General features: G+C 36.9%; 2 protein-coding genes across 13 annotated transcripts in view; both read right to left on the bottom strand.

Annotated features, from left to right (window-relative positions):
- Nucleotides 1-10449, bottom strand: part of osbpl3b (oxysterol binding protein-like 3b) — a 44090-nt gene extending 33641 nt beyond the window's left edge. The window contains exon 1 of the mRNA XM_058085152.1: nt 10296-10449. Coding sequence (XP_057941135.1) covers nt 10296-10434 — 139 coding nt within the window. The 5' untranslated portion in view covers nt 10435-10449. The remainder of the gene's footprint in view (nt 1-10295) is intronic.
- A 2863-nt stretch (nt 10450-13312) lies between these two features.
- The window catches only part of LOC131136553 (uncharacterized), a 40241-nt gene continuing 33366 nt past the window's right edge, over nt 13313-20187 (bottom strand). For 9 of the 12 annotated variants that reach the window (XM_058083522.1, XM_058083521.1, XM_058083518.1 and 6 more), the window contains 9 exons: nt 18064-18163; nt 17068-17120; nt 16951-17007; nt 16833-16862; nt 16590-16765; nt 16446-16528; nt 16204-16375; nt 14043-14188; nt 13313-13977 (listed from right to left, as the gene is read on the bottom strand). In XM_058083522.1, the coding sequence (XP_057939505.1) occupies nt 13393-13977; nt 14043-14188; nt 16204-16375; nt 16446-16528; nt 16590-16765; nt 16833-16862; nt 16951-17007; nt 17068-17105 (1287 nt within the window). In that variant the 5' untranslated portion in view covers nt 17106-17120; nt 18064-18163 and the 3' untranslated portion in view covers nt 13313-13392. The remainder of the gene's footprint in view (nt 13978-14042; nt 14189-16203; nt 16376-16445; nt 16529-16589; nt 16766-16832; nt 16863-16950; nt 17008-17067; nt 17121-18063; nt 18164-20187) is intronic. The other 3 variants (XM_058083529.1, XM_058083520.1, XM_058083530.1) reach the window with 3 other exon arrangements.

Raw genomic sequence — 20187 nt, 5'->3', positions numbered from 1 at the left:
CAGTCTCTCAAGCTGGCGGCAATCACCCCCACACTCAAAAAGTCTGGTCTCGATCCCAATAACCTCTCCAATTTCCGTCCCATATCCAACCTCCCCTTTCTGTCCAAAATCCTTGAACGTGTCATAGCTGCTCAACTTCAATCTCACCTCAACTCCAACAGCCTGTTTGAATCCTTCCAGTCCGGTTTCCGTCCCAAACACAGCACTGAAACAGCTCTTCTTAAAATCACCAATGATCTTCTTCTCTCCTCCGATTCCGGCCATCTTACCATCCTCATCCTCCTAGACCTCACCGCAGCCTTTGACACCATTAGCCACTCTATCCTCCTGTCCCGCCTCAAAACCAGCCTCAATATCACCGATTCTGCTCTGTCTTGGCTCCAATCATACCTCACCAACCGTCAACAGTTTGTGCACATAAATAGCTGCTCCTCCTCCATAGCCCCTTTACCTCAAGGTGTTCCCCAAGGTTCGGTGCTTGGTCCTCTTCTCTTCATCCTCTACATCCTTCCACTTGGCAATATCATCCGTCGACATGGCCTCAATTTCCACAGCTACGCTGATGATATTCAACTATACATTTCTACCACCTCCATCAACTCCAACATCTACTCCACCCTCACCAACTGCTTAGCTGATATCAAAACTTGGATGGAACAAAATTTTCTCAAACTTAATAGTGACAAAACAGATATTATCATCATCGGTCCCAAAAACACCACGGCGCCCACCCATAATTTCCATCTTCAATTTGACAGCGCCACCCTCACTCCATCCCCGCTCATCCGCAACCTTGGTATCCTCCTAGACCCCACCCTTTCATTTGAACCCCACATCAAACAGTTAACCCGGACTGCATTCTTTCATCTTAAGAACATAGCCCGACTCCGTCCATCACTTACATTCTCTGCCGCTGAATCCCTAATCCATGCATTCATCACCTCCAGAATCGACTACTGCAACAGCATTCTCTACGGTACACCATCCAAAACCCTCAACAAACTACAATATATTCAGAACTCCGCTGCCCGCCTCCTTACCTCCACCCGCTCCCGTGAACACATTACCCCTGTCCTCCAAAACCTCCACTGGCTTCCCGTCCCCCAACGCATTCACTTCAAAATTCTTCTCATCACCTACAAAGCCCTCCACGATCTGACCCCCCCATATCTCACAGACCTCCTCCATCCACATAATCCCCCGCGTCCCCTTCGCTCCTCAGACTCCAACCTCCTGGCACTCCCCTGTAAGACCAAGCTCCGAACCTGGGGAGACAGAGCCTTCTCCATCGCTGCCCCCACTCTCTGGAACTCTTTGCCCCATTCACTCCGTGCTTGCCCTGACCTTCCCACCTTCAAAAAACAACTCAAAACCCACCTCTTTAAATCTGTTTTTAATGTCTAACCTTCTATATCTGACTGCTGTGCCCCGCCCCCGCTTTTTTAACTGTGTACTAACCAATGAATGTTGTATTTTGGTGTGTCTTTTATTCTGTTTACTTGCTCTATTCAACTTCATTCTTTTGTAAAGTGTCTTTGAGTATCTTGAAAAGCGCTATACAAATAAAATGTATTATTATTATTATTATTATAAATGTGGTTAAAAAGAATCGTTCGGTACATTTGCACATCAATACAGTGCAACCCATTCATAACCAAAATCAAGAACAAAACTAGCCATTCTTCTTGACCATAATGACATTTTGAACCTTACTTTGCACTGAACAGGAAGTCACTGTGTGCACATTTTAATGTTGTGTAATTCATTCATTCATTCATTTTCTACCGCTTATCCTCACAAGGGTCGTGGCGGGGGGAAAAAAAACAGCATTTCCAGAAATGCTGCAAATGTTTGACAGTCATTACAAATTACCTGTAAGAAAAAAAACATGTCAAAAATGCTAATGAAGAGCAAAAGATGACATTCATTCATTCATTTTCTAGTGCTTATCAGGTGCTGGAGCCTATCCCAGCTGTCTTCGGGTGAGAGGCGGGGTACATCCTGGACTGGTCTCCAGCCAATCACAGGGCAACACGATAATCAATAAATCAATTGCCCCTACGATAAATAAAAACAAAGTCGCAAATTTTGCCGGCCTCGATAAATTGACATGGCGCAGAATCTCGCGGAAAGTGACATCATGTGAATAAAATGATGTAGGAGAATTTTTTTTGATGAGTTTTTCCTCTTTCCGAATTGAATCTCTCCGAAAGACTTTTCCGAAAACTCTGGACATGTTTTATATAGATATATATTTTATGTTTTAATAAAACTGGACTTGTGAATGGCGTGTAGAAGGGTTTATATTCTGTTCCACAGATGGCGCTAATGCACACGAAAGCTCCTTGACAACCGCCAATAAACAACAGAAGAAAAAAAACAATGAAGAAGAACGGACCCTGACAGCTTTCCGTTTGAGCTAATAAACCGAATGCAATTGGAATATTTGATGTGGGGAAGTATTTCCCTGACGGACAACTCAGGTGTGGCGGAATCTTATCACAAACATGTCAAAAGGGCAGCAAAAAAAGCTAACAGGGTTAGCTTAGTTTAGCAGAGCATGCTAGTGCGGCTGTGTGTGTGTCCCACTCAGGCCGGATGAGTGTTGCGCCACAATAGAAAGGATTTTTCTGCCTTTATTTGTTTGTTTAATTTATTATTTTTACAGTCCAATTACAATATTAAATATTTAATTTTATTAATGAAAAAATTGTGTAAAAATAATCCATTTATTTTTTATTTACGGATATTATTTATCCGTAATAATTTGTGAGACAATGATCGTTAAAAAAAAAAAAATCAACAAATTTTGTTGTGACAGGAATTAGCAGTGTATTTACACTGTAATTAGCTTGCATAGAACAGCATGCTAATTTATGGTGCTAAACACAATATTGTGACATTAAGCGCTCGAAAACTGAGCGTTATTTTCTTTGTAAAGGCAACACAGACTACCACTTCCGTTTTCTTCCACAAAGACTGATAAAGTAGCAGAATAAATCTCGACGGTGAGAGGCATTTTATTGATTCCTCAGTTCTGACAGCTGCATCAACTAAGCCTTCCTCCTTCATTAAAGTGCAATCATGAATAAATCATCAACATCTCTTTGGAATTGTTTACTGTGAGGAATAGAGTACTCAGCCTGAACGATACTAAAGTCTTCCTTCTGACAACATTGGGATTTGAACCCTTCTCCTGACTTTAATTACTGTATTTTGTTCTATTTTGTATTTATATATGATGTGTAATCTAATAAAACAATGCCGACTGCAGCAATTAGCATAGCTGATTAGCTTTTATGCTGTACAGACAGCTACAGTGCTAAACAGTTAGCAACAATTAGCTCAATACTATAATAATACTAATATATACTATCACAATTTTTGATAATAATACTGCTCAATGTTATGTTATTTTACAATAAACATTTAGGTAAAAGTTTTAGACATATTGTGCTATTACTTATAAATGCAAATTAGCTGTCTGGGTTTAGCCATACAAAGCTAGCCTACATTACCAAACATTAGCAAAGTCTTCCTTCTGACAACATTGGGATTTGAACCCTTCTCATGACTTTAATTACTGTATTTTGTTCTATTTTGTATTTAGTTATGATGTGTAATCTAATAAAACAATGCCAACTGTACAATTAGCATCGCTGATTAGCTTTTATGCTGTACAGACAGCTACAGTGCTAAACAGTTAGCAACAATTAGCTCAATACTATAATAATACTAATATATACTATCACAATTTTTGATAATAATACTGCTCAATGTTAATGTTATTTTACAGTAAACATTTAAGTAAAAGTTTTAGACATATTGTGCTATTACTTATAAATGCAAATTAGCTGTCTGGGTTTAGCCATACAGAGCTAGCCTGCATTACCAAACATTATCAAAGTCTTCCTTCTGACAATTTATCTCATAATTTTGAGTTTATCCCATAATTATGACTTTTTATCTCATAATTATGACTTTGTATTGTAACATTGGGATTTGAACCCTTCTCATGACTTTAATTACTGTATTTTGTTCTATTTTGTATTTAGTTATGATGTGTAATCTAATAAAACAATGCCAACTGTACTGTAGCAATTAGCATAGCTGATTATCTTTTATGCTGTATAGACAGCTACAGTGCTGACTTTCTTATCTCATAATTTCAATATCTCATAATTGTGACTTTTTATCTCATAATTTCAACTTTCTTATCTCGCGATTTTGACTTTTTTATCTCATAATTTTGAGTTTATCCCATAATTATGACTTTTTATCTCATAATTATGACTTTGTATTGTAACATTGGGATTTGAACCCTTCTCATGACTTTAATTACTGTATTTTGTTCTATTTTGTATTTAGTTATGATGTGTAATCTAATAAAACAATGCCAACTGTACTGTAGCAATTAGCATAGCTGATTATCTTTTATGCTGTATAGACAGCTACAGTGCTAAAGTGTTAGCAACAATTAGCTCAATACTATAATAATTTAATAATAATAATACTCAGTGTTAATGTTATTTTACAGTAAACATTTAGGTAAAACTTTTAGACATATTGTGTGATTACGTATAAATACAAATTAGCTGTCTGGGTTTAGCCATACAGAGCTAGCCTACATTCATAGCATTCATAATTTCAACTTTCTTATCTCGCGATTTTGACTTTTTTATCTCATAATTTTGAGTTTATCCCATAATTATGACTTTTTATCTCATAATTATGACTTTGTATTGTAACATTGGGATTTGAACCCTTCTCATGACTTTAATTACTGTATTTTGTTCTATTTTGTATTTAGTTATGATGTGTAATCTAATAAAACAATGCCAACTGTACTGTAGCAATTAGCATAGCTGATTATCTTTTATGCTGTATAGACAGCTACAGTGCTAAAGTGTTAGCAACAATTAGCTCAATACTATAATAATTTAATAATAATAATACTCAGTGTTAATGTTATTTTACAGTAAACATTTAGGTAAAACTTTTAGACATATTGTGTGATTACGTATAAATACAAATTAGCTGTCTGGGTTTAGCCATACAGAGCTAGCCTACATTCATAGCATTACCGTTTATATTGACGAAATATTTTGTCCCCTTATATAAGAAGAACAATACATCTTTCTGTTTGAAATTCATTTTAAAGGAAAACTGAACTTTTTTGTAATTTTACCCATAATTCACAATTCTTATTTGAAGCATTAAACATTTCTTTTCCATTTTCTGTGCGTCGTTAGCTAGCACAGGCTAACAGCTAACAATGCACGTAATGGTAAGCATGTATTTTGATGATGAAGCCCTCTAAAAAAAATGCCAACAATGTTTCGTTTACATAACATGAACTGCATATTAACCAAGCTACCGTTATTGTAGGAGCTAACACCGCTAACACAGCTAACACTACTTTTCTGTTTTTCTGGTGTAGCGACTCAAAATGTAGCGTTAGCTACTAGAGGTGATCGTTTTTTTTAACCTGAGGACTATGCTGAAATTACTTCCTCAATGGGGAAGTATTTTGCTGAAAGACGCAGGCATTAATCACAGAATTAATCGATTAATCAAACAATTAAAAAAATGATCACTCCTTGTCACTCTGTACCACACAGGCTGGATGACAAGAGGGTTCACTCTGGTTTTATAGTGTGGTTCCAGTATGTGGAGGCGGGGCTACTACTGATTGAATACACAGACAGAGTGCTAGCAGTTAGCAAGTTAGCAAGCAAATGCCAATATGGATGACGGAACAAAAGCCATTTCTAAGTCCAATGCCATAGCCCGGTGTGGGGGTGCTACACATGCTTCCTTCTGACAATCAACACCGACTGGGGTGTTTTTCGGCAAAATGGTGCGCGCTCACAGGCAGTGTCGCTTGCTACGTTGAAAATTTTTGGGAACATTTTCAAACGTTCGAAATTTTTCACAGGCATAATATCGATTATCGACAATAATTTGTAGGCTAATTAAACGAATCCCATTAAGTGCATTGTTAGCTGCTTCATGCTAACATGGCAAAACAATTAATTACATTAAATTTCCTGTAATAAATTGACCACCATTACTCAAGCACCTGAATATATAAAAGAGTCTCTCTTTTTTTAGAGTGCTGCTATTTAAAAACATGCTGAACGCTGTAAATAATTCAGGTATAAAAACTATAAATATTCTGTAAGTAATCATTTTCCATGTACAATTTTTTTTTTTTTTTTTTTTTTTTTTTTACATGAAAAAGATCTGAGAGCGTTGCCTGGGTTAAAAATTCATGGCGGTTTCTGTTGGAGTACGTCTGAGCCTCCTTCTGCCTCGCTGATGCCTGGAGGTGGCTGCAGACTGGCGCGGCAAGCTGCTATTAAAAATGTCAGCATGTCACTATAACGAGCTAGCTGAGAAATAAAAAAAAAATTAAAAATGGCATAATACGTACGTCATTTAATGGTGACTATGAGTAATCTGCTGTGTAAAGTCATGATGACTTTTTAGCTCATAATTTCAACTTTGTCATAATTTTGAGTTTTTATCACATAATTATGACTTTGTATGTCATAATTTTATGACTTTTTATCTCATAATTTTGACTTTCTTATCCCATAATTTCAACTTATCTCATCATTTTGACTTTTCAGCTCACAATTATGACTTTTTATCTGATAATTTCGACTTTCTTATCCCATAATTATGACTTTTGATCTCATAATTTCAACTTTCTTGTCATAATTTTGACTTTTTATCACATAATTATGACTTTGTATGTCATAATTTCAACTTTTTGTCTCATAATTTTGACTTTTTATCTCATAATTTTGACTTTTTATCTCATAATTTTGACTTTCTTATCTCATAATTTCAATATCTCATAATTGTGACTTTTTATCTCATAATTTCAACTTTCTTATCTCGCGATTTTGACTTTTTTATCTCATAATTTTGAGTTTATCCCATAATTATGACTTTTTATCTCATAATTATGACTTTGTATCTAATCATTTTGACTTTTTATCTCAGAATTATGACTTTGTATCTAATCATTTTGACTTTTTATCTCATAATTTTGACTTTTTATCTCATAATTTTGACTTTTTAATCTCATAATTTTGAGTTTATCCCATAATTATGACTTTTTATCTCATAATTTTGACTTTTTATCACATAATTATGACTTTGTACGTCATAATTTCAACTTTTTGTCTCATAATTTTGACTTTTTATCTGATAATTTTGACTTTCTTATCTCATAATTTCAATATCTCATAATTGTGACTTTTTATCTCATAATTTAAACTTTCTTATCTCACAATTTTGACTTTTTATCTAATAATTTTGAGTTTATCCCATAATTATGACTTTGTATCTAATAATTATGACTTTGTATCTAATAATTATGACTTTGTATCTAATAATTTTGACTTTTTATCTCATAATTATGACTTTTTATCCCATAATTATGACTTTTTATCTCATAATTATGACTTTGTATCTAATACTTTTGACTTTTTATCTCATAATTTTGACTTTTTATCTCATAATTTCAACTTTCAAATCTCATAATTCTGACTTTTTATCTCATATTCCATAATTGTTTTTTTGACTGACTGTTTAATTGTTATATTTTATTCCACTTAGCCCTTTTCCAAAACATTTCTAATATACCAATTCATTGAAATATAATCTGTTTAATTCTACCATAATTTCATATTTCCTCCCCTGGTTGTTACCCTAAGCCCAGCCACCATGCCCAGCGGAAAGCTTTCTTCTTTGTGTTGTCTCATTGTCTCGCAGCACTTGCATCCCCCTGTGACGAATGATGTCATTAAAGTAGCATCAAAACAAAGATAAGCCTGTAAAATCCACAAACGGAAAAACAAGTCGTAACGTATGGACCCATTTGGACTGATTCTCCTTATGGGTTTCATTAGAAACAGAAATTGGTGCCAAATAAAAGGAGAACCTTAGTGGAAGAATGGCGTGCCCGGCCGGGCATTAAAAGGAAGAAGCTGCGCGTTGGCAAGGTCCCACAGTGGATAAATCACTTGAATTGTAAATCTCCAAGGGAAATGAAGCATGATGTGTACAAATATATCACTCTGACTAAATACACTAGTTCTGCCAGAATGTACTCTTTTAAGGTCCATTTGCTTTGAGAACATACAGTCAACTCTACGGACGGTTGATTTTGACAGCTTGGGCGCTGCTGTTTTTTTTTTTTTTTTTATTTATAAGGAAGCCAATACACGGCTGGAGCTGTCATGCATATATTCAGGGCCAGAGGGTTGAAGGCTGGATTGAACCAAATAACATAAACATTGAATTCATTTAAGAATTTGACTCTTCATTTTGATTAGGGAGACACATTTTTTGGCTTCCAATCCCGTTTTTTTACAGTCTTGCCGATCCGGTACCAATCCTTTTTTAAATCGGATATAGTTACGAAGATTATGGTTATCTAATCCAATAAAAGATGCAATAAAGAATAAAATTGTAAAAAAAAAATGGCCGTGCAAATTACTTATTTAGGGTCGGGCTAATCCTGCATCATAACAAAGCAGTGTGGGCAAAGTGAGGGGGAACTATGGCTGTAGCTAAGACGCCAAACGTTTTCGAGTCCGATGCGGTGAGTTACGATCAGTATACCGCAACCAAATCGGCCCGATCTTCAAAATACGGTAGATTGGCAGCTAAAACCGATCAAAACATTCCTACTTTTAGTGAGTTAGACCTTTTTCGGGTTGATGAAACCCGACAAAATTTTCAGTTAGTTGCATAAAAATACCCAATAATTTTGTAAACATAGATATTCCCGTAAAAAAAAAAAATCAGAACAATACCAAAAATTCAAGTAAAATTCAGGTACAATATATGCAATACATTTTGCTACTGTATAGGTTATGGTTTTTGATATATATTATTATTATGACATATATTTACATTTATTACATTTATTCTGAAAAGCACCTGCCACTTTTTTATTTATATTCTTATTCCTTATTTTATTTAAATTTTTTTGGTGTATTTTTTTTTCAAAGTGACGGGGAACTATGGCTGTTAGCTACGACGCCAAACCTATTGGAGTGTGTGATGCGGAGAGTTCCAAACATTATACCACAACCAAATCGGCCCGATCTTTTGATCAGATCTTCAATATACATAAAAATAAAAAAAAAATGCATAAAAATACCCAATAATTTTGTAAATATTATATATGTATAATATAAAAAAAATTGTAGATATTCCCGTGAAAAAAAAATCAGAATGCTGGAAATTCAAGTGAAATTCAGGTACAATATAGGTTATTGTTTTTGATATATATTATTACTATGACATATATTTACATTTATTACATTTATTCTGAACAACACCTGCCTTTTTTAAAATTTATATTCTTATACTTTTTTTTATTTAAAATTTTTTGGTGTATTTATTTATTTTTTTGACAATAAAGGCGATTCTGATTCTGAAATTCGGCAATTAAACACTCCCACTCTCGAGTGTCCTACGCTGGTATACAATAGGAAGTATCAGAACGGGGCGGGGTCAAAACAGCTGTTTTTAATGAACAAGATGGCAGCATCATGACTAGCATCCAGCAGCTTTGCGCGCTACTCAGCTGAATCTCATGCTCATTAATGCTGCCTGCGCTACTGGTATAGCATTGGTTCTGTTGACGCCGTGTTATGCAATATAGCCGTTAATAAATCGCCATGTGGTCAGAGAGCTGTGTTTCCCGTCTGACTTTCTCATGCACTCTAAATCATCATTAAAATATAACAAAAACTAGTGTTAAAAACAGCACCGCACTTTTCAATGGAATTGATTGCTTTGGACTGAACGCAGTAGGTTCCTGTCATACCCTTCAAAATAAGATCAGTATCTGACTGTGGCTTGACACATCAAACAGGAAGTCATCCCATCCCAGGTGACCCACAGTGAGCCTCCTGTCCACGTCTAGCCCACATAGCCCGACTAGCCGCACCTGAAAGGCCTCTCTGTGGGATTCTACACCCTGAAAAAAAAGCTAGCCACACCAACACTGAGCTTTTTGTGTTGATCCAAAGAAATATCAAATGTGAAATTACAGTACATTGGAGTCACCTTGTGACTTCCTGTACATCTCTACACGGATGATGAGCACTCTATTTAATTAAAATCACATCGGTTTGGTATTTTAATAAGACACGCAGCGTTAGTTACAAATAAAACGGCACCATAATCAACTTTGTACTATGCCTTTTCAAACAGGAAGCACAACGAGGCTTGATGTTTATGTTGATTTAAAGGAGTACACTCACCTTGAACGGCTACAGTTGTGGTTTTTTTTTCAGGTGATGACGTTTCGATAGTTAGTAGAATAACAAGAATATATGACTGCCGGCTGAAGAAATTGAATGGAAGAATAAAAAAAAACGACTCACTCCTGAAGCGTGACATACACAAATGAGCTAAGAGTCCACTCATAAAAAAAAACAAAAAACCTCTGCGTGCAGGAGGCGGAGACTTGTCACTCAGCCAAAAAGTACCCAATTAGAGATAAGAAGCACTTGACGTCACGTAGAGGAGGGCGGGGCTTGTGGGTCTCTTAGTGTAGTTTCGTGACGTCCTTAGGGGACCCCGATGACGGACATAATTAATATGGAGTAACTAAAGCTGTCACTCTTTATATTTATGTTAATGTTATTCATTTATTTATACAACTTTCGCTTGATAATGAGGAGAGACGGGTAACAAAATGTAGCAAGTAGCTAACTTCATATTAGCTTCCCTGCACGAGAGCAAAAGGGCTCTCGTGCAAGGGAAGCTAATATGAAGTTATACTGCCTCCTCCTGGCTACACTGCGGAATTGCAGATTTGTAGGTATAATAAATAACACGACAGTCTAATGTAATTTTAGTAAATAAATGACGACACATTTTGACGATTTGAATATGACTTTTTCTCTGATAATTTCGACTTTCTTATCCCATAATTATTACTTTTGATCACATAATTTCAACTTTCTTGTCACAATTTTGACTTTTTATCACATAATTATGACTTTGTATGTCATCATTTCAACTTTTTATCTCATAATTTTGACTTTTTAATCTCATAATTTTAATATCTCATAATTGTGACTTTTTATCTCATAATTTCAACTTTCTTATCTCACAATTTTGACTTTTTATGTCATAATTATGACTTTGTATCTCATAATTTAGACTTTTTAATCTCATAATTTTGAGTTTATGCCATAATTATGACTTTTTATCTAATAATTATGACTTTGTATTTAATAATTTTGACTTTTTATCTCATAATTTTGAGTTTATCCCATAATTATGACTTTGTATCTAATAATTTTGACTTTTTATCTCATAATTATGACTTTGTATCTAATAATTTTGACTTTTTATCTCATAATTTTGAGTTTATCCCATAATTATGACTTTTATCTCATAATTATGACTTTGTATCTAATAATTTTGACTTTTTATCTTATAATTTTGACTTTTTAATCTCATAATTTTGAGTTTATCCCATAATTATGACTTTTTATCTCATAATTATGACTTTGTATCTAATAATTTTGACTTTTTAATCTCATAATTTTGAGTTTATCCCATAATTATGACTTTTTATCTCATAATTATGACTTTGTATCTAATAATTTTGACTTTTTATCTCATAATTTTGAGTTTATCCCATAATTATGACTTTTATCTCATAATTATGACTTTGTATCTAATAATTTTGACTTTTTATCTCATAATTTTGACTTTTTAATCTCATAATTTTGAGTTGTAGCAGTTGTATACACTAGTGACCTAATGGGATGCAATACAAGAGATAATAACGTTCATTTTTTTCATAGAAACAGTCAGAAAAGCATGATTTAACAGTATTGTTTTTGCACTATTTTGTCACTAGAGGGCAAGCTAAATATTAAAAAAGCATTCAGAATGATGCAGAGGAGTTCTATCATGTTTAAACAATAGGCCTGCCTCCAGCAAAATAAAATGGTATGCACAAACGAATGTACAATGGAGGCAACAGTTTATTTAAGGTGCAAAACCAGCAAACCAATGTCTTAATGTTAAGCCTTATAGATAGAAAAGTTGCAACCTTGGGCCCGCTGTTTTTGTTCTGAAAGCATAAATGAAAGAATGTTACATCATTCAAAGCTGAGGCTGCGGGGCCTCAAGGACTTTGTGTCAAAAGCATCGTTTTACAGGGCGACGATTTGAAAGCAAAAGATTCTAGAGTGCGGTGAGCAGAAGAAAAAACAACATTTCTTTCCTTTTCACGGTGTTAAGATACAAGGTTACTGCAGCGGGAGTTAAGTTTTAGAAAGACAAACACTGCAAGCCTTATATAAGATAGTCATTGTGTTCTACTCATTTTCGCCAAATATATAATATATTGGGCGTTATAAACCTTAATAATATTACAAGAATATAATATCTTTATAACCTTGAATGTCAATTTTAATTTGCGCTTGTAAAAGTCACATAAATGAAATATCACTAAAGAGGAATTAAATTAAATGTACTGGATTTGATGAGGCGTTTAAATGTATTTCCAATGGCTTTCTCATAGATTTCCTGTTTGAGACTCTTATTTTGGTATTTCCTTTTCCTGTTGTGCATGGTTGCCAGCGCCTTTTCTTTTGTGAGCGCTGTAAGTTGCCCATAAATATTGTACACATCTTGTGGTGACTAGCAAGTGAATAGCACTAGCGCGAGGTGCATTCATGGACATCGGGGCATTACACAATTTTTGTGGGGACCTCGCGACCCGCTGAAATCAGCTTTGTGACTCACTTGACTGAATTCAGAAACGCTGCTATATTATATATTTTTTTATGGGTATGTGTAACAATTATCGGTACCCGTAATTATCGGCCGATATCAGTACCAAAATGTGATCGATATCGATATCGGTATCGGATTTTTTTCCCCGATTATGAAAAAAAAATTTTTTAAATGCTGTATACAACATATTTGTGTTTATTCTACCACATGTTACAGGTATCGGCGGGGTACACCCTGGATTGGTCGCCAGCCAATCACAGGGCACATATAGACAAACAACCATTCACACTCACATTCATACCTATGGACAATTTGGAGTCGCTAATTAACCTAGCATGTTTTTTTACCCGGAGAAAACCCACGCATGCACGGGGAGAACATGCAAACTCCACACAGAGATGGCTGAGGGTGGAATTGAACCCGGGTCTTCTAGCTGTGAGGTCTGCGTGCTAACCACTCGACCACCGTGCAGCCCTAAAAATGTCATAATCTATTAAATTTGACAAATACAATAACAGCATTTTGAATTGTTTTATTTTTTTGGATTAATTAATAAGTGTTTTTGTAGTGTACGTTATCGATCATAAATAAAGTTTATTATCCGTGTATGTAGTTACAGTTGATGCCATAAAAGTTATGTTTCTTGCCACTCACCACATTGTCCCTCAGGTTGACTGAATCATAATTAATAGAGCTGTTGAAGTCCTGATGGGCCTTTGTTTTTGTATAAGAACCTTGCAGGCCCAGAAGGTCACCAGCTGCACCTTCCGAACTACCAACAGCTCTTCTGACTGGTGTAATTTCAGGCAGCACAGGAGGCCGAGGCGGGATTTGTGGCGGTTCAGTTTCTCGTTCACGTGTTTGGGTTTCGTTAAAACGCACCTTTGTTGCTTTTTTGCTCTCATAATCGCCACAAATGTTCCCCGCCACTCGATTTGTGCCTGAAGACTCAGCACGTTCTGGTCCACTGGGAACTTGAGGGGCAATTTGTGGAGTCGTTGCTTCTTTGGGGTCACTCGCGATCTTGCGAGAACTTTGCTGGCTTCTAGCGGAACGTTGTTTCGGAGCCGGAGATGCGTTTGAATAGACATCGGCATAAGCGTTCCTCGTGTTTTTCTCCTGTCTTTTCTTGATTCCTTGTCTCGCTTTGGAAGGAAGACTCACATAAAGGCTCCTGTCTCTCTGCAAGGAAACGCCATCGTTAGGAGGAGTGGCGTTCATGTGGAAGTGGTTATTTATTTGCTCACCTCTGTTCGCAGTGGTGCAGATTGTGAAGGTCTCCCGGTAGTGTTGGGCGCGTTTTCCGTTATGTCATTCATTTTAAGATTAAAAAGTTGACGATCTGGCTGCCATCCTTCGTAATCCAGGGTGGCGGCGGCATCGTCCGTATGGCCTTTTGATAGAAATGAGGCATTAGGCATAAAAGATAAAAACCTCAACCGCCCCCAAAAGTAATTGAGATCTATCTGTCTGAAAAAGAGTATAAAGTAGAGGTGGGCAAACTAAAGCCCGGGGGCCACATGTGGCCCACCCAGCGTTTGAATCTGGCCCGCCAGTTTTATACCGCCAGTATTAAATATATGTTCTGGTCCCCCGGACAATTTTGTGAACTCAACGAGTCAAAAGGTTTGCCCACCTCTGGTATAAAGCTTTGGGACTGCAGCCAACCACAGGAAGAGCCATTATCCACAAATGGTGAACCTTCCCTGGAGTGGCCGGCCAATCGAAATTACCCCAAAGCACAGTGCCAACCGACCAAGAGGTCACAAAAGACCCCACATCATACTTATCTGTACAATATGGTGGTGGTAGTGCGATGAACCCACCAAGAGGTCACAAAAGACCCCACATCATACTATCTGTACAATATGGTGGTGGGTCACAAAAGAGCCCACATCATACTATCTGTACAATATGGTGGTGGTAGTGCGATGAACCCACCAAGGGGTCACAAAAGACCCCACATCATACTATCTGTACAACACGGTGGGGGTAGTGCGATGAACCCCACATCATACAATCTGTACAATATGGTGGTGGTAGTGCAATGAACCCACCAAGAGGACACAAAAGACCCCACATCATACAATCTGTACAATATGGTGGTGGTAGTGCAATGAACCCACCAAGAGGACACAAAAGACCCCACATCATACAATCTGTACAATATGGTGGTGGTAGTGCAATGAACCCACCAAGAGGACACAAAAGACCCCACATCATACTATCTGTACAATATGGTGGTGGTAGTACGATGAACCCACCAAGAGGTCACAAAAGACCCCACATCATACTATCTGTACAATACGGTGGTGGTAGTGTGATGAACCCCACATCATATTATCTGTACAATATGGTGCTGGTAGTGCGGTGAACCCACCAAGAGGTCACAAAAGACCCCACATCATACTATCTGTACAATACGGTGGTGGTAGTGTGATGGTCTGAATGACAATGACAAATGAGTGGGCACAAATTCCTCCACAAGAGACTCATTGCAAGTTATTGCAAACGCTTGATTGCAGTTGTTGCTGCTAAGGGCGGCTCAAGCAGTTATTAGCTTTAGGGCAGGGGTCTCAAACACGCGGCCCGCGGGCCAAATGTGGCCCGCAGGACACTAGTTTGAGGCCCCCGCCTTGACATGAAAGTTTAATGTTAGTGCGGCCCGCGCAAAGTTTGATATGGATGCTGTATGGTATCATGTACCCAGAAAAAATTATTACGTTTGATTAATGTTCATGTTAAAGGTTAAATAACTGTTAATAGTTATCCTCCCTATCTGTGTGGAAGTGGTAAGTTTTTGGCTATTTAAGTTGAAAGGAAATAACTTGAAGGCTACCGTTTAGGTCGCTAGCTCTCTAGTTTGCGAGTTAGCATGTGTCACAAGACCCTGCAGTTGCGCAATATGTTGTAAATAAAAAAAGTATAAATGTGACTATAGTCGTGTTTTGTCATGTCTACAGGGCTCTAATAATGCTTTGTTCATTTTAATCTGAAAAAAAAATAATTTGTCTACCCACCAACTATATGTGGTTTCTTAAGTTTTTATTATTTGCTGTTTTATTATTATTATTATATTTATTTATTTGTTACTGATTGATTGATTTTCTTTATTCTTGATTTGTTTATTTATTTTTTATCTTATTTTGTGTAGAAAAATAAAAAGTAAGATATTTGAGAACAGTGGAATGTTTTATCAGAGCTTTTTGGAACCAAAGTGAAGTTTTTTAAAAATTTTTGTTTTTAATAAATACGTTTTTTGGGGGTTTTTTTTAGACCCCTGCTTTGGGGGGTATTGGTTAGTACCAGTAGTGCTTGTGGACATATGGGGGCCCGTGACGTTGCAATCGTTGCAATCCAGTATCTATTTTAGCTTCTTACAAGCAATAATAATCAAGCGATTATTACCTTTGTAGTGCATCTGGTAAGACGTCATCCAGTGCATCTTCTCAAAGCTTTTTGCCATGTTGTGCGATCGCTCAGACGCCGTCAAATCCCCTTCGACTTTAGGGGTGGGCAGCACCGCCTTCACGGGAGCCGGGTACATTGCATGTTTTATTCCTTTCGCTGGTTTCGGAAGCTGCAATAATCAGTAAGCGTAAGTTAAAACACGCATGTAGATACAAGTACACAATATTGTACTTATTCACATCTACAAAGCCGTAGTCTTCTGTACTTATGGCCGCATCCTCACTTGATGGCATCTCCAAGACCTCATGCCTGTATGGACCCCCTGTATGTAAGAATGAAAGTTTATTTACAGAGACAATTTATTTTGAATATTTGCACTGTACCTTTAGTTTTGCTACGCAGAATAACATTTGTCGGTGGAGGTGGAACGATGGGGCTGATAAAAGGGAAAGGCTTTCCTGAACCTGAAGATCGGAAGGCGGGGAACATGGCAAATCGGGAGATGTGGGATGCATACGGATGTTCTTTTGGAGTTCTGGGAAACTTTAGTATTTTTTCCCTGTGTTTGAAAAAAAATGATTCGGTATACAAGTTGCAAACATTTCTATATAAGGAGTCGTACTTACACTAAATTTACATGGGTGGGTTTGGGTATGCTGTGAAAAGACGCATCATGGTCATCATTCCGTGTCGCTGTCTTGTTGCAAGGGTGAGGCTGATGTTGATGTAAACAGGATTACCCACAGCTGATCGTTGAGGCGCACGTCGCTTTTCTTTGTGGCATCGGCGATGTCATGGCGACTAAAGAAATGCATAATTAGGATAACTTGAATTCACTTGACGATTTATCCATATGCTTACTTCGGTATCGTGACGTTGTTTAACCATGTTGACTCCATCTGGCTGCAGGGACTCTGATGAGAAGATCAAAACAGGAGAACCGATATTTCCAATTGGAACTTATTATTATTAATTATTATTTATTACCATGGCGGCACGGCAGTCTAGTGGTTAGCGCGCAGACCTCACAGCTAGGAGACCAGGGTTCAATTCCACCCTCGGCCATGTCTGTGTGGAGTTCTCCCCCGTGCATGCGTGGGTTTTCAGGCTACCCCCCTCCCCCCACTGACCTTAACTGAGGCAAATTGGGGTTGCAGTTCTTTGAATGTTAGTGTGGGGTCTTTCGTGACCTCTTGGGGTCATACTGGTTGGCCGGCAACTCCTGGGAAGGTTCACTACTGTTCCGTGTTTTCGCCATTTGTGGATAATGGCTCTCACTGTGGTTTGCTGGAGTCCCAAAGGTTGGGACAGGGCCATGTAAGTTTGGATTTCTTTTCTATCTTCATTTAAAAACTACATTTTGTGTTCAGTTGTATTGACAAACTATATGTGCCCTCTATATGACCCTCCTCACGAGGGTCGCGGGGGTGCTGGAGCCTATCCCAGCTGTCTTCGTGGCGAGAGGCAGGGTACACCCTGGGACTGGTGGCCAGCCAATCACAGGGCACATATAGACAAACAACCATTCACACTCACATTCATTCCTATGGACAATATGGAGTCGCTAATTAACCTAGCATGTTTTTGGAATGTGGGAGGAAACCGGAGTACCCGGAGAAAACCCACGCATGCACGGGGAGAACGTGCAAACTTTACACAGAGATGGCCGAGAGTGGAATCGAACTCGGGTATCCTAGCTGTGTGGCCTGCGTGCTAACCGCAGTAAGTTTTAAAAATGAAAATATTTTTGCATCATTTAAGGCTATAGAATATTTACAAAGTGTTATGCATCATGAGATGGATGAGATGGTATGACTGCTAAAAAAACACAATTCCATAAATGTTACTCCAACTTACCTTCAGTCCTTGTGTGTCCACGTAATGGATAGTGTTTCCTTAAGAGAGCAGCATGAGGCATCAAGCAGGGGCCTGAAGGTCATCCAAAGAATACAGCAGCCTGTCAAAAAAAACCTGACAATAATAATAATAATAATAATAATACTACAGCACCACAGATTGATGAAATCACAATATAAGACCGAGTGAAGCTCAAGCTGTCTGTGGTGACACATCCTGACACCAGATACTGGCTTCTAAGGGTTTGGTTACAATGGTTAGGGTTTCACGGTCTCCATTGCACCGCACTCAGAAACAAAATAGACATCTCAACATCTTTATTTAACAAACATCTCTGGCAATTTCATGTTTTTGTTCCACAAGGCTATACTGCATTTTGGTAATGGTAATGGTAATGGACTGGTAATGGTAATAATGGTAATGGTTTTATTTCATTTGACCATGCATCAGATTACAATCAGTTCACAGTTCCACATGTCCAAAAGGAGTAGGAAGAAGCAAAGCTTATTAAATCCTACCCCTCCATCTGGTACTTTTACAATCAGTAACTGTTACATTTGTTCACTTCCTGCTTTCCTAATATAATTTATAATTTTTCCTAATATAATTATTAATTTTTATTTTTATGTATTTATTTATTTTATTTTATTATTAAAAATGTCAAATTTTATATTTTTTTAATTTATGTATTTATGTATTTAGTATTATTTTATTTTATTTTTTATTGTTTTTTATTGTTTTTTTATTGGTTATTTTTAGCCTTATGCATTATTTTAGCTGTTTGAAGATGAACTATATCAGCAAGTTGAAGTATTTGTGATTTTAGAAATAAGGAGTTAGCATGTTCTCTGTAGGCGGCATTATGAATTATCCTTACTGACCTTTTTTTTTGCAGTACATTTAGCCAGTGAAGATTGCTTTTATAAGATTGGTTGTATAAGCAAACTGGGATTTAACTGCTGGAATTCCCAAAGTTGGCCGTGGAAAAGATGTTTTCACCGTCTTAAAGCAAAGCTTGAGGCTCAGTGAGGATCAAAAACGAACGACACCGCTTCTGCACATCATGCATACATTCACAGTGTTGTTGACATGAGCTCTTATGGGTTATGTTTGTATTTTTTTTAAAGATAACGCCTCATTATTGGACCTGTGACATGAGATTGTTGATGTGATCAAACAGTCAATCATCTCCGACAGAATATGCAGCCTGAGATCAAATGGCGAGCATGGAGCGCATCTGACAAATCGTAGTTTTCATGTACTACAACAATGGTGCCATGTACTGTACCTTAGCTGTGTTTCATGTAATACATGAGAAATTGATTGCAAGTAATTTTGCAACAACTAACATCGTACTGTGCAGCACGGCAACCATAAACATGATGCTATTATTAATGATGAAAATATATAAACCTGTTTATTCACTCTTTGTAATTTGATGATAACATTTGACTGTTTTCATCTCGCTTTAATTATCTGGATTCCTTAGACTGGTATTAAAGGTGCTAGATAAAACAAGAAGAGTGTCTCCTGCTGGCCATTTTACTTGATTGCATCGATCGATGTACTTTACTACAAGTAGAAGTGGGTTTTAAAGTGTTCCACTTCTGACCGGTAGTGATGCACACTAGAAAGCAGGGATGCTCTGATAGATCATCCGTCAATCAATATCGACCGATTGCATCTTTCTCAGCCGATCACAGAAACGGACCGGAAATCCCACACGCCAATCGACGCCAGCGTGTTTGATCACTCCCTGACCAAAACCTGCTGCTGTTCCACTATTCTTGCATCTTTAACCTTGTACTTCGATACGTGATAAAAAAATAAATAAAAATAAATAAAAATAATAAAAATAATAAAAATAATAAAATAAAAATAAAAAAATAATTAAAAAATAATAAAAAAATAATTAATAAAATAACGTTTAAAAAAACAAATTATATTAAGAAAGCAGGAAGTGAACAAATGTAACAGTTACTGATTGTAAAAGTACCAGATGGAGGGGTAGGATTTAATAAGCTTTGCTTCTTCCTACTCCTTTTTATTCAAATGAAATAAAACCATGAGCATTACCATTGTTTACACGGTCTGCCTAACTGTCACCGGCTGTACTTTGCATTA

Source organism: Doryrhamphus excisus, chromosome 10, assembly GCF_030265055.1.
Source record: "Doryrhamphus excisus isolate RoL2022-K1 chromosome 10, RoL_Dexc_1.0, whole genome shotgun sequence".
Taxonomy (NCBI): Eukaryota; Metazoa; Chordata; class Actinopteri; order Syngnathiformes; family Syngnathidae; genus Doryrhamphus; species Doryrhamphus excisus.
This window is presented reverse-complemented; position numbering and strand designations above follow the sequence as displayed.